At 41.9% G+C, this 14,044-nt stretch overlaps 1 protein-coding gene across 4 annotated transcripts in view; it reads left to right on the top strand.

Moving 5' to 3' along the window:
* The window catches only part of KCNIP1 (potassium voltage-gated channel interacting protein 1), a 75,579-nt gene that overhangs the window by 31,652 nt on the left and 29,883 nt on the right, over positions 1 to 14,044 (top strand). For 2 of the 4 annotated variants that reach the window (XM_053463337.1, XM_053463335.1), the window contains 3 exons: positions 4,408 to 4,532; positions 7,239 to 7,308; positions 13,753 to 13,785. In XM_053463337.1, the coding sequence (XP_053319312.1) occupies positions 4,408 to 4,532; positions 7,239 to 7,308; positions 13,753 to 13,785 (228 nt within the window). The remainder of the gene's footprint in view (positions 1 to 4,407; positions 4,533 to 7,238; positions 7,309 to 13,752; positions 13,786 to 14,044) is intronic. The other 2 variants (XM_053463338.1, XM_053463336.1) reach the window with 1 other exon arrangement.

Here is a 14,044-nt window from a genome sequence, read left to right as displayed (position 1 = left end):
GTTAGGGAGATAGATGCTGGCAAATGTGTACAGAACCTCGGCAATAGTGCCCTTCAGGAAAGTGTAACGACCGGACGCGTCAGACAGAGAGTCTTTAACCATGAACGGGGTAGATTTAGCGATCAGAATGGCAGTCCCCTTAGTCTTGGCGTCGGGATTATTGCTAAAGTAGCCAACGGGATAATGGGAGTCGCGAAGACTGGGAGCCTGCCCCGCCCGAAAATGCGTTTCCTGGAGAAAAACGACCGAAGCCTTGTGGAGGCGAAAGTCCCTAAGTGCCCGAGAGCGTTTTTCAGGGATGTTAAGACCCTTGGCATTCACAGAGAAGAACGTCAGGGGGGCCGGCTGGAAAGCCATCGGGGACAGCGATGGACCCGACACCCAGGAAAGGAGGGAGGGACCTGGGAAGTAGAGGAGGGGAAGGCGGAGGAGGGGAGCTAGGACAGAAGGGGGGAAGGGAGCCTAGGGGCAAACGTGTCGTCTACCGGTGGAAAACCCGAACCTCGGCCGAGGGACAAGGACCACCAATAGAACACTACCAGGACACTGATACCCCGCGCGGGGCAGAAAAGTTAGGAGTCAAGGAAGGCAACAATAGAAATGCAACAGTAAAAACCGTTTATAGCACTAAAATATCAATGAACAGAACAGAGCATCCCACCACCCAGCCTTGTAGAGCGGTAATACAGCACCACATCGAAACAGTCGCCTGTGAGAAGGCAGGAAATGGAAAAGAAAGCAGAGGCGGCAACCGACCCAGCTTGGAAGGAACAAGAACAATAAAATAAAGAAAACAAATTAATAATAACAATAAAAAAAAAAAAAAAAAAAAAAAAAAAAAAAAAAAAAAATATATATATATATTTCCACATAGGCGTGCATATGGAGATATTGATATATGGATAAATATAGAGGTAGTAGTAGGAGACATCAGAAACCGGAAGCGCATGAGCGCGATGCCACCGTCGAGAGGGAACAAAAACCGGGATGGAGCCGGGCACGACGGAGGCGAGACACGGTGCACGGGGCAGCACAGGGAACGAGCGGTTCGCCCCCATAGGACGGCACGGAGCCGAGAACGTGTATATGTGGGTGCAGAAAGCGTGTATATGTGTAGTGCATGAACCTCGGAAAAAAAAAAAAAAAAAAAAAAAAAAAAACCAAATCCCCCCCCCCCACGTACAGGAACGGCCGACTCGGAGCGTACATCAGCCCACGCCCTAACAGCCAGGGCGGGCTAGCCAAGGAGGCCAGATCTAATACAGAGCCGAAACCGCCTAGCGCAGTAACGGGGCGAAAGATAAAAATGAAAAATAAAATAAGCCACGGCGGCTCAGTAATGGCGTCAGCGGCGCAATATCAGGCATAGGGCAGCACACGCAACTACAGGACGCGAGCGAAAACATAAAAATAAAGAAAAGAAAAACAGGGCAGGGGGTCAGTAAAACACTTCAGAAACGCGCCGCAGTAACAGCCAGCAACCAGGGGCAATACGGGGCAGTCACAGAAACACCGGGAACAAGAAAAGAAAAAAAAAAAAAAAAAAAAAAAAATAAAAAGTCAAACAATAAAGCGACCCGCAGGGCGGGAGCAACAAAGTACCCATGCGGCCCACAGATGTGGGGCTCCAGAGAGTCGAGGCGTAGGCGCACAAACCGCCGTCGTCGGGCCAGGAATCATGGTGTGCGGCTGTCAAGCCTCCTGCGGCAAGTTGCGGTCGTGCTCCGCCGCGTCACGGTGAGCCGGTCGCGGTCGACGGTTCCCACGTAGGGGCAAACCCGAGCACGGGTCCCCGGTGAGCCAGTCCTCCACATCAGCAGATGGTAGATCCAGCGCGCGTAGGAAGGGGATAACATCAGCGGGAGCCCGGATCGTAGCAGAAGTAGTACCTCGGCGCGCCGTCAAAGCAAACGGGAATCCCCATCTATAGGCGAGCTGGTGATCCTGCAGGAGCATCGTTACCGGCCGAAGCGCCCGTCTAGCCTGTAGCGTAAGCCTGGAGAGGTCCTGGAAAAGGGAGACCTTGTGTCCCTCGAAGGACCAGGACCGATGGGCTCGAGCCGCCCGCATGATTTCCCCCTTGAGGGCGAAGCTGTGCAGACAGCAGATGACGTCTCGAGGAGGGTCACCCGGTCCACCACCGGAGCGCAGGGCTCTGTGAGCCCGATCAAACTTGATGGGTTTGCGCCCAGCGTCAGCAGGCCAGCCCAGGATTGAAGCAAACAGGCGGTCTAGTATGCCCTTGAGGTCTTCGGGGCGCTCGCCCTCGGGTAGGCCCCGCACGCGTATGTTAGAGCGGCGGCCCCTGTTGTCCAAGTCCTCCAAGTGGTAGTACAACGTGGCTAACCGGGAAGAACAGGAGCGTTGATGTGCGGAAAGCTGGCGGTCTACCTCGCGCACTCTAGTCTCGGTAGTGGAGACCCTTGCGTCCAGACGCGAGAGATCCGCGCGCAGCGCCGTAACCTCGGTCCGGACGGTTTCCTTCACCTCGGTCACAAGGAGGCTAAAGTCATCCTTGGTGGGGAGCGAAGAGAAGATGCGCCGCCAGTCCCGATCAGAAGGCTCCGGGGGACTCCCAGGGCGCTGGTGAGTTAAACCCTCGTCCGAGGCCTGTGAGCACGTGGCGGCAGGCGCCATGTCAGGCTCCTCCGGCTGCGAATGAAGCAGGGCCGGGGTATGAAAATATTCACGGAGGGAAGCCGCAGGAGGCCGGCTGCTGGTCCCGGGGGTACCAGGGTCCGAGGGAGCCTTTTTGTTCCTGCCCATAGCGGACTTAATAGGTGCAAAGTGCGGGTTAAAGAGCGGGTGGCGAGGAGCTCTCAAATTAAGCAGCCATCTTCCTCGGCAAGCTAACCACGCCCCCTGCCTAAGTATTTTTATTCAGCTTTTTGTAAAAAAAAAAAAGTCTTCCATTAATTCAATATGCATCATGTATATAACGGTGATATACTATTACATTGTCTGTCCATTCTTGTTCAGTAATCCATAAAAATATTTGCATAACTTGGTGCCATCTTTGTACGCATGGCTGTGCCATGGATTTGGACAGAAAACTGTTTTTACCTTTTTGACCAAATTGGGTTTTTTAGAGTCGTTCAGGGGGTTACTGAAGCCTCCTTAGCTATTTTTAAGACTTTAAATAGAACTTGGTGGTGGCAGCAAATATAATTTGGGAATTGGGAGTAAACAGGTTTGGGGTTAATGTGTAGTTCTTGTGGGCCCTCCTGGGAGAGTGATAAGTGAGCCTGAGGGCTGGTTTTCCATTAACCATTTCACACCAACATCCCTCTTAACATCATGGTGAGAGCCAGCAAAGCAGCAAGTGGTTCCTCCTGTTGTTGTGTTTTAGGGGCTTCTGTGACAATATAAATATATATGTTATCACAGAAACAGCTACATAGTTCAATATGTGGCCACATTGGTAGTGACAATATCCATGCACACTGCATAGCTCTACACGTGGCTTCACTACTACAACCAAAGGCATCTGCGAGCCTCATCAATCTTTCCGTTCATTATTTCTTGGTACCTCTTGATGGCTGAAGATTTTTACAGTGTCTTCTCTGTACTACCAAGGTAGGTATATAGGCTGCCTTTAGGTTTCTGCCTATTGACTTTGTTCCTTAGGTTTTTGGTTTCAAGTTTTTAAAAAAATAAATATCTCCTATTGGGGTATTTGTCTCAGAATGCAACATTTGTGTGTGAATTCTGTGTTTACAATATGGTATGTTCAGTACTTCAGTATTTCAATGATATTCTGTGTATTGCCACACTACTAGTGAATAAAAGTCATTGTTCAATACATTAATGGAGATACAATTTGTGGTGTGAAATTTGGTCACATCTAGTCTATACCCCTGGTTCTGTCTACTCTGCACTACTACCTACTTAGAACTCACTCATTGCCCACTTCAGACTAGGCCGGGGAGTAGCTCCAAGTGGTCCACTTTGGAAAGTTGTTAAAGGGTGTACTCACTTTTGTTTCCAAGGTTTAGACATTAATGGCTAAGTTATTTTGAGGGGACAGCAAATTTACACTGTTATACAGGCTGTACACTCACTACAGTAGCAGAGTGTCATTTCTTCAGTGCTGTCACATGAAAAGATATAATAAAATATTTACAAAAACGTGACGGGTGTACTCACTTTTGTGAAATACTGTATATATATACCATGAGGGAAGGTGTTCAATATATTTGTGGAGAACCATCCATTGCCTGAATTGAAAGTTCTAATAACACATAGAGAATTTTATATATAATGTCATACTATGTTCTAAAGTGTCATAAACTGACATATTGCACTATAAACATTGTACAATTTATCATATTTCTATTTTGTGTTATTGATGATCATATTATATAGCTAGTCGTGGAAAAAACTTTATATACATTTTTTTTTCTTTAGATAAAATAGACGATGAACTAGAAATGGCAACGGTTTGCTGTCGTCCAGAAGGCCTGGAACAGCTAGAAGCACAAACAAACTTTACTAAAGGAGAGCTTCAAGTTCTTTACAGAGGATTCAAAAATGTAGGTAAATTATAACACAGCACAGTTGGCACAATACAGTATAACTGGATAATCTGAAAAGGTTTTAGGAGCCAAATTATGTGCCTCATAATAAGAGTGGTTGGGGTTCTACTAGACTGCTGCTTTTATCCGTCTTTGCTAGCTAAACTGATCAGTTAATTAATTCACTATTCATCAAGCACTTTTCCCCTGAGTTCTCCCAAGTTGAGTCCAGCTTGGGGTAAATTCAATGCAGCTGACCTGAATGTGAGTTCCCTCCTAGTTTTGCTGTGCTAAGAATCTTTAATATATATTTTACAGTACCATTAAGTACTCAGTAGTATCCTACAATATATCATGAATATAAGACTACCCTATAGGAAACAAGGTTTACTAGTAAATATTCATGTAAACTATTATAAATGTAATATATATCACCAAATGTATGTGGACACCCCTCCTTATATGAGTTTTGGTGTTTTAGCGACACTTTGCTGACGTGTGTTATACATGTTGTATAGGGTAGCATCAGCCTTGGACAAATAGGTAGACAGAAATCAGCAATCAAGTCATCCAGAAACCAGTATAAGCAAACAGGCCAGAGGGTAATACCAAAAATGTAATTTAAACCAGTAAACAGTCAGCCCACAGTTTATTCAGTTCCAAAGTACCAAACCAAAAGGGATAATCGAAAGCCAGGAAACTTTTGAAAGCAGATCGAACAAGGATATGAGAACACAATCATAAACAGAATGGTGCAAAATGACAATTGAATGCAGGATAAGGGAGAAAGGAGATTGAACCAGAAGGTGATGGACGTTACAGGCTCAAACTTGATTGTGCTGCAGCCTGCACTAGCTGAGAAAGGATTGGTTTTGCACTTATTAAATGTACTATATGATATCAACCACATCCCTACTCCTACGCTACTTACACATTACTAATCATGCTCAAATCTCACTTAGAAGTCCCATCACAACAAGTGCACTGCTACCAGTTTGCACATACACATCATCCCTGTTGAACAAACTGCCCATGCATCATTTCCTGCATCTGATAACATATACCTGCCTGACTCTTGTCTCTCATCATTTCTCCCTCTGTTCCTGGGTCTCCTCTCCCTATGCCTGCCTGAGGAGGTACCGTCTACCCCTCCTACTTCATCCTGCCTTGCTCCTCTGTCATTATCCCCCCAGTCCCCAACTGCATTCCTTCCCCTCGCATCTCCTTGCTCTCCCCTCACACACCTACTTACTTATGGCCAGTCACTCACACAAACTCAAAGTCCCTATCAATCCGTCAGTATATACCTGTTAGTTGCCAATCACACTGTTCAAATAAAAGTTAAAAATGAATAACTCTCTCTCTCTCTAATTATGATATACGTCTTAGCCCTTTGGAGCGCCACAAAAGTCCGTACAGAAGCAAAGTCTAACAGTTTTGGACTGTTCCTGTTTGTCTGGGGACTTGGTTTCCGACTTGATCTAACCTTAAATTCCCTCACTGGGGCATCTAAGCATGATTGATGCTTCAAGTCTCTTGCCATCACAAGCAATGTTCACCAACAGAATGCTCTCACATCTCTTTTCCTGCATGCACAGTCACCAATTTGGGGTAAGCTCGCAGGGGTCACAAAAACCTGGATGTCAGAGCTCTCCAGTCACATTAGGGACTGCTGCCATCTATGCAGCATCTGTCAGAATGCCGATTCTGAATTGATTGGGACTGACACATAAACAGATTGGTGGGATCTGTTTAAAAAGGAAAGGAGCTGAACAGAGCTGGACCGGGATGAAAGGATTGCCTCAGAGATTGTAGTACCTGCCACAAAAAACCCTTGAGGGAAAATTATGAACGTCTCACTTAGAATGAAGTAATAGTATTGAGGATAGAGGAAAGCAGATATAAAATGTGTTACGTAATATTTTAAAAATGTGTTTCAAAAGCAAGTATAGAAGTAATTTGTAGGAAACATAATGATTATAAGTAGACAACACATCTTGCCTTCTTTTAAACAGTTGTTTTAAACCATTTTTTCTAACCCTAAAGCACTAAAGGCTAGCAACACAGTCAATGATTTGCATGCCAAAGGGTCCAAAAATATCCTATAATTCTGCCTTCTATTCTGTTGTTCAAATAAAAACTACTAGAAATATACTATATGTGTTCTTGATGTTTCTTTCCATTAAGAAATTCTAATCCTCATTAGCCCACTCTTGATTAATAAAGGGTCTTGGGGAGTTGTTTAAATGATTTTTTATTATACTTTTATAATAAGTATAATATGTCTTCTGGAGACCAGGCATGTTTAGTGCCATATACTCCCATTTAAAAAATCTATAAGGTGCTGCGATAAACACTGAAATCCCTAAACTTTATTTTGCTACTGCAGGGCAATTCTGCGTGCCTGCTCCTCAACATACATTATGGAACTTGCAAAAGAACAGAGACAGACTGCAAAGTTAATGAGGGGCATGGAACATCATAGTTAAGAAGAAGGGCTAGAAAAGTTTTTTTTTACATTAGCAGGAATCTGACATAGCAGGAGGGGATATGACAACTTTATAAACTATATATGGGGACAATGCCAACCACTCTCAGCCATTAGTTCATTAATATGACTGTACAAAGAACAAGATGTTCAAAGGTCAGTTCTCAAAATGTTTTTCTTTTGGAGATCATTTATAAATTCATGCATACAACTTTTTTTTTTTTTTATCTACCAAGGAATGTCCAAGCGGAGTGGTAAATGAAGATACTTTTAAGCAGATATATTCGCAGTTCTTTCCTCATGGAGGTAAGAGAATGGCTTTTGGTTATTTTAACCTAACCACAGTTGGCGCATGACTATGTAATTTCTTGTTGCTTGCCTATAATTGATATAGCTAACGGTTTATCATATATAGAATGTGTCATGCAATTAAACAAATAAACATTATGTTATAAAATGTAAAAGCTGTTCTATGGCATAGTATGTTTGTGATATTGCATAATTCCTAAATGTTACTTAAACTATGAAAACATTATGATCAACAACCTGTGTTTACATACAGAATACTGATGTAGTCATGCTTACTGTCACTTATATTTTTTTCTGCAAAGCTTTTGTGTTAAGTAAGGTAAAATTAAAAAAACATCAACATTTAAGTCAATGGAAGTTGCGGTCTATGTGTAATAACTTAGAAAAAGGGTAAATTAAGAAGTGTTACTTCTGTATCACATACAATGTAAATACTAGTCTAAATATAGAACAAAATCCTATTTTGCCAACAAGGATTCAGTGTACAGTCATTTCCAAAGGGGGGGTATAAATATAAAGAAAATAATATATAATGCTTTACGAAAACAAAAACCCTTGCCCAAAATCCATCAGTTTTGTATTCCTTAGCTTCCTTCACTTTTTATGAAGAACATTTGTGGCGTTTTATAGTTGTAGTCTCAATACCGTGTCTATATGCTGGAGGTATACACATGTTAACCATGAATATGTTGATGAGTGGGCTGCATATATGCACTCCCAAAATGCTTCAACAACCTAAAAAATTATAGTATACCTTCCAACATATGTATGTATGTTTTATGTATGTTTTATTGTTACAAATCTCCTCTCTTCTTTCCTCCTTACATATTGAGATCCCTTTGTTTTTCTTAATATTTTTATCCTGCTAATTATTCAGGGTTTTAGTCACCCTGATCTGCAACCTTTGCAGAATGTCAATACCCTTCTAGAGATAGGGTCTCCACAACTGTACATAATACTCTAGGTGAGGTCTGACCAGAGGTATGTAAAGTGGCATAACCAACCCTGTTCTTCTGCTATTAATGCCTCTCGCTATAACCCCCCCCACACACACACACACACACACACACACATGCTTTATTGCATTGTCTGCTTATATTTAAGTCTGGACTGATATACGGTGCCCTCCAGTAATCGTGGCACATTTGGTAAAGTAAAGAAGGCTGTAAAAAGTTGTCTTTATTGTTCAATCCTTTGATCTTTTCTTAACAAAAATATTATTTCATTGATATATACAAATTGCAAACACAACACAAGTTTGTAATTTTGTTTCTAAAAAATGTTAAATATATGTGTGGCACAATTATTGGCACCCTTATGAATTAATATGAGAAACTATATTTTAAGTATATTCCCATTGATATTTTAGTACATCTAGGTGACTAGGAACAGGAAATTGTTCAACCATGACTTTCTGTTTCACAGGGGTATAAATATTAGGCAACACATAGGCCAAATTCCCTTAGTCAAATCGCAATGGCTAAGACCAAGGAATACAGCTGTGATGTGCAGCAAAAGGTTGTTGAGCTCCACAAAATGGGAAGTAGCTATGAGAAAATAGCAAAATCATTGCAAATCCCCATTTCCACCATCAGGGCAATAATTAAGAAGTACAGTCAACTAGAAATGTTATGATATACCATTGTTGTTAATGTACTGCGAAGAACATGGTTTGAGTGGCCAAAAAATCTCAAAGCATCACATTGCAGAAGTTAATTGAGTCTTGGGGTCAGAAAGTCTCCAAAACTACAATTCTCCATCATTTACACCACCACAAGTTGTTTGGAAGAGTTTTAAGAAAAAAATCCCTACTCTCATCCAAAAACAAACTCAGCCGTCTTCCGTTTGCCAGACACTACTGGAACTTCAAATGGGCTCGGGTTCTAGGGTCAGATGAAACCAAAATAGAGCTTTTTGGTAATGAACTCAAGAGTTTGGCCCACACCCATATGGAAAAGTGCCTCATACCCATGATTAATTATTGTGGTGGTTGTTGTTTTTTTGCCTTTTTTCTGCCAGAAGATGTGTACATTTTGTTAGGGTACCCTATCAAATATCAACAGATATTAAATGGAACACCTGACTGCCTTTGCCAGAAAGCTTAAAATAGGCCGTGGTTGGATCTTCCAGCAGGACAAAAACACACATCGATATCAACACTAAAATGGTTCACTGACCACAAAATCAAGGTCCTTCCATGGCCATCCCAGTCATCTGACTTGAACCCCATAAGAACCTGTGGGGTAAACTGAATAGGAGAATCCACCAGCATCGACCTCGGAATTTGAAGGATCAGGAGAGATTCTGTATGGATGAATGGTCTCTGATCCCATGCCATGTATTCTCCAACCTCATCAGGTATTATAGGAGAAGACTCAGAGTTGTCATCTTGGCAAAGACAAGTAGAACAAAGTATTGACTGAAAGGCTGCCAATAATTGTTCCACATATATATTTTATCTTTTTTTTAAAAAAATTGTTGTGTTTGCAATTGTTTGATAAACATGAGAGCAGAGAAAAGACCAAAAGATTAAACAATAAAGACATTTCTTCTTTGCTCATGTTTACCAAGGGTGCCAATATTAGTGGAGGGCACTGTGTGTGTGTGTGTGTGTGTATATATATATATATATATATATATATATATATACAGTATCTCACAAAAGTGAGTACACCCCTCACATTTTTGTAAATATTTTGCCAAGGTTTAGACATTAATGGCTGTGTGTTGAGTTATTTTGAGGGGACAGCAAATTTATAATGTTATACAGGCTATACACTCACTACTTTACATTGTAGCAGAGTGTCATTTCTTCAGTGTTGTCACATGAAAAGATATAATAAAACATTTACAAAAATGTGAGGGTTGTACTCACTTTTTGTGAGATACTGAAAATTGACAGAAAGCATGGGATAATAATGGAGGAAGTGTGTATACATATCCCCTTATATTTTGCAGGGTAGTTTTTACCAGCCCCAGGGAGATCTTTGGAATTTTGCTTCCATGATAAATTGTGTATTTTTGGGTCCCTGGGGTGCGTCCCTGGGGTAATTCGGCTGCTAGTTTTAAAGCGGCTGTAAGACACGCTGGCCGCTTTAAAGTCATTAAGCGGCCGGCGTGCCTGCACAATGCCACTTAGTGCCTCAGCTGTCACACGGAACAGTTCCTTGTGACAGCTGGAAGAACATGTCGGAGGAGAGCAGTCTGCAGGGAAGAAAGGCAGCAGAAAAGTAAGTATTAAAAAAATAGTTGGGATGATAGGTGTAAGGGGACCCATATTCAACGGGGGTGCCTTGGGACAACAATTAAATACAAAAAGGTGGTGGCTGGGGGTTATAAGTACACAACAGGGTGGTTGGGGCATCACATAAATCAATACACAAAGGGGGTGGTGGCTGGGGTCAATACACATGGGTACATTAACCAGAAAAGGGGGCATCAATACACATGGGTACATTAACCAGAAAAGGGGGCATCAATACACAAGGGAGGGGGCTGGCTGGGGACATCACATAAATCAATACACAAGGGTGTTGGGGAATAAATGTACAAAGGGGGCTGTCTGGTGGCATGAATGCACATGGGGCAATACACACCGGTGTGGGGGGGAATATATTAAAACCAAAGGGGGACCTGGCTGCGGCATCAATACACAAGGGGGAAATACACAAAAAAACAAACCAGTATGGAAAGCATTTTTATGCTTTGTGTAGATTAACCCGTACAGATATGGGTGTTGGTGTGACAGAGTCTGTCCTGGTGTGTGTGTTTGGTGTGTCGGTGTGGCAGAGCCTGTCCTGGTATGTGTGTGTTTGGCTGTCAGTGTGGCAGAGCCTGTTCTGGTATGTGTGTGTTTGGGTGTTGGTGTGGCAGGCTTGTCCTGGTGTGTGTGTGTTTAGGTGTCAGTGTGGCAGAGCTTGTCCTGGTGTGTGTTTGGTGTGTCGGTGTGGCAGAGCCTGTCCTGGTGTTTATTTGGTGTGTCGGTGGTGCAGAGCCTGTCTTGGTGTGTTTATTTGGTGTGTCGGTGGCGCAGAGCTTGTCCTGGTGTGTGTGTTTGGGTGTCCGTGTTGCAGAGCCTGTCTTGGTGTGTCAGTGTGGCAGAGCCTGTCCTGGTATGTGTGTCTGGGTGTCGGTGTGGCAGAGCCTGTCCTGGTGTGTATTTGGCCATCTGTTTTCTGGCACTTTACTTACTATAGGAATAAATAGAACTATGTGGTTTTTACTTATCCAGAGATAAAATGCCCTCCTGAATTTGTAGTCACTTCAGAGGACAAAAGTAAAGCTTTCAATCTGCATATTTTATTAAAAATGATTAGTGGAAGTAAATTGTGTTCAGAAGTCCCGTGTATTGATTACTCCCAATCCCATCACATTACATCAATATGCGTCAGAAAATCAGGAAAAGATGAGTATGGATGGTGGGCTGGTTTGGTGGCGCAACAGGCCACTTGACTAGACTTGCCCCCCAGGCCTTAGGCTGCCGGCCCTCCCCTGCCTCTCAAAGACTCAAGTGACCAGTGCCCAATAGGCAGGTTCTCATTTTCTCCAATTTAAGGTTACAAGTTCCAGCCCAGTAATTCCTGACAGTTGGTTCTCCTGCAGACACATCAGAAATTTTAATGAGACCACACACCAAATGTATTTATTACATGTATCAAACTAAAACTAAGTTTTTGAAAAAATATTGCGCTACTTTACTTTTTAAAGCACACAATACAATATTTTCAGGTAGCTGCATATTTGCCATTTGTGTATGTTCTAGCTTTGTTTTTCATAGCCAAATCTACTAGGCTGCTTTTGTTATCATAGTGCCTTGCTGTAAACAGTACAATGGTTCAATCTAAACACTTAGTAATATGTCTACAAAAAGGGTGTCAAAATGTATTAGTTCAATGGCAAGGAGATCTGGAGAAATACTGAACTTTCCCCTGACAGCAGGAACCAGCATCTCTGACCCTGTGCTGACAGATCTAGTGTAATGGCGGTTAGCACAAGATTAGAGACTCAGGAGAGTCTATCCTGATCCTACCGGGATCTCTGATTTTTTTTCCCCCTGACTTTTATGCAGGCCACTGCTTCTGTTATTCTATGTGGCAGCTCCTCTAATAGCAGTTCTCTCAGGAGACCAGGATGCAAACCCAGGTTTAAGGCCGGGACCTGACTAAGATTTTAAATGGTCCATGACAACTTAGGGCTAGTGACCCTATAGATCATAGACATGCAGCTGTAAGCTACACTTTTACTTCTGTCTAGTGCAAGCATGTCCAAAGTCCGGCCCGAGGGCCAATTGCGGCCCACGTTCCGGACTGATAAGGCCCCACAGATAAGTTGCCCAAATATAGATCTGTTTTTTGAGTGATTTAACACCTGCTTAGATTTGACATCCAAGTCACATAAAAAGCATGCCGTTTTCAATAAACTTTGCATAAAATAGTTAATTTGCATTTAATTTTAATGGTTCAAAGAATGTCAGGCAAAATGGTCGGCCCTCGCACATGTTCACTTCATCAAATCTGGCACTCTTCAAAAAAGTTTGGACATGCCTGGTCTAGTGTAATGTCTGGCTGCAAACTGATATTACATTGGCTGCCTTAATGGCCTCGGTGTTGGGAGGGGTTTTGGGAGCAGCCCACCAAGACTTTCCCTGGTGTGCTAGGAATATGCTTGTGACAAATCATGTCATTGAAAATGGGTTAATATTCCTACTTTAATCTTTGCCTAGCAGCAAAATTGATCATTGCCATTGTTAAAGGCAAAAGGAGAACATTTGATCGATTTTTAAAAACTGGATAAAAAAATGTCTATTAACAACCTTAGATTTCATATTATTGGTTCCTTTTTGGTTATGTATATAGTTACCACTGAAAGCTCCTGCATTCTCCTTCCATATGTGGTTCCCAATTGCCTTTCATATATCTCTCAAACCTGTATTGTTCTCTTGTTCTGCTACCAACATTGACAACCTTATTCCGTGCTTTTTCAGGGGAATAATCTTAATTGCCAGCAGTTTTATTTTCATTTACAATATTTGGTTGACAGCATAGGTTATGGTCCAAGGGAACAATGTTGGATTAATGCTTAGGATGCCCATACTTTATTGTTCATTATTTTTATCAGTTCTTTACTGATAAACATGCTCATGGTTGCTACAGCGCCATTCTTTACAACTCAGTGTAAGATCCCTACCATTGAGCTGGACACACAGATTTAGAAATAGCTCCCAAAACTGTTTAGGTGCAGTGGCAGGGAACCACAACAAACTTTAACCCTTTTAAGTCACCCTATATCATGTGATCTGATTTGATGACCTTAATACATACATGATTCTAATAAATATTTCAAAATGTTAATAGCTGTGACAAATTAATTGAAGGAGCAAAATATAAACATTACTTTAAAGCCCTCTCTCAAGTAAATGTATATCTTTTTTTCTTTTTTCAGAGAATGCTTTACATACTAACCTGGCCCACAAAGGTTGGTATAGAGTCTATAAATTGTTTCCCTAACATAGTGATTCTACTGAAGCAATCTATTATCAAAAGCACACAATTCCAAAAGGAAGATAATCTAAGGTATTATAAAATGCATGACATGATTTTTATTTGAACTTTGTGAGCCAGTAGTATTTAGTAAAGATGTTTTTTTCAAAATAAAGTGTTTTGGAAACGTAAAAATTAAACTATATTCTTGTTTTACTCTCCCTCTCACCTGTAAAATAATAACTGTCACTATT

Source organism: Spea bombifrons, chromosome 4 (assembly GCF_027358695.1).
Source record: "Spea bombifrons isolate aSpeBom1 chromosome 4, aSpeBom1.2.pri, whole genome shotgun sequence".
Lineage (NCBI taxonomy): Eukaryota > Metazoa > Chordata > Amphibia > Anura > Pelobatidae > Spea > Spea bombifrons.
The sequence above is the reverse complement of the archived record's forward strand: the minus strand, read 5'-3'. Positions and strand labels throughout refer to the sequence as shown.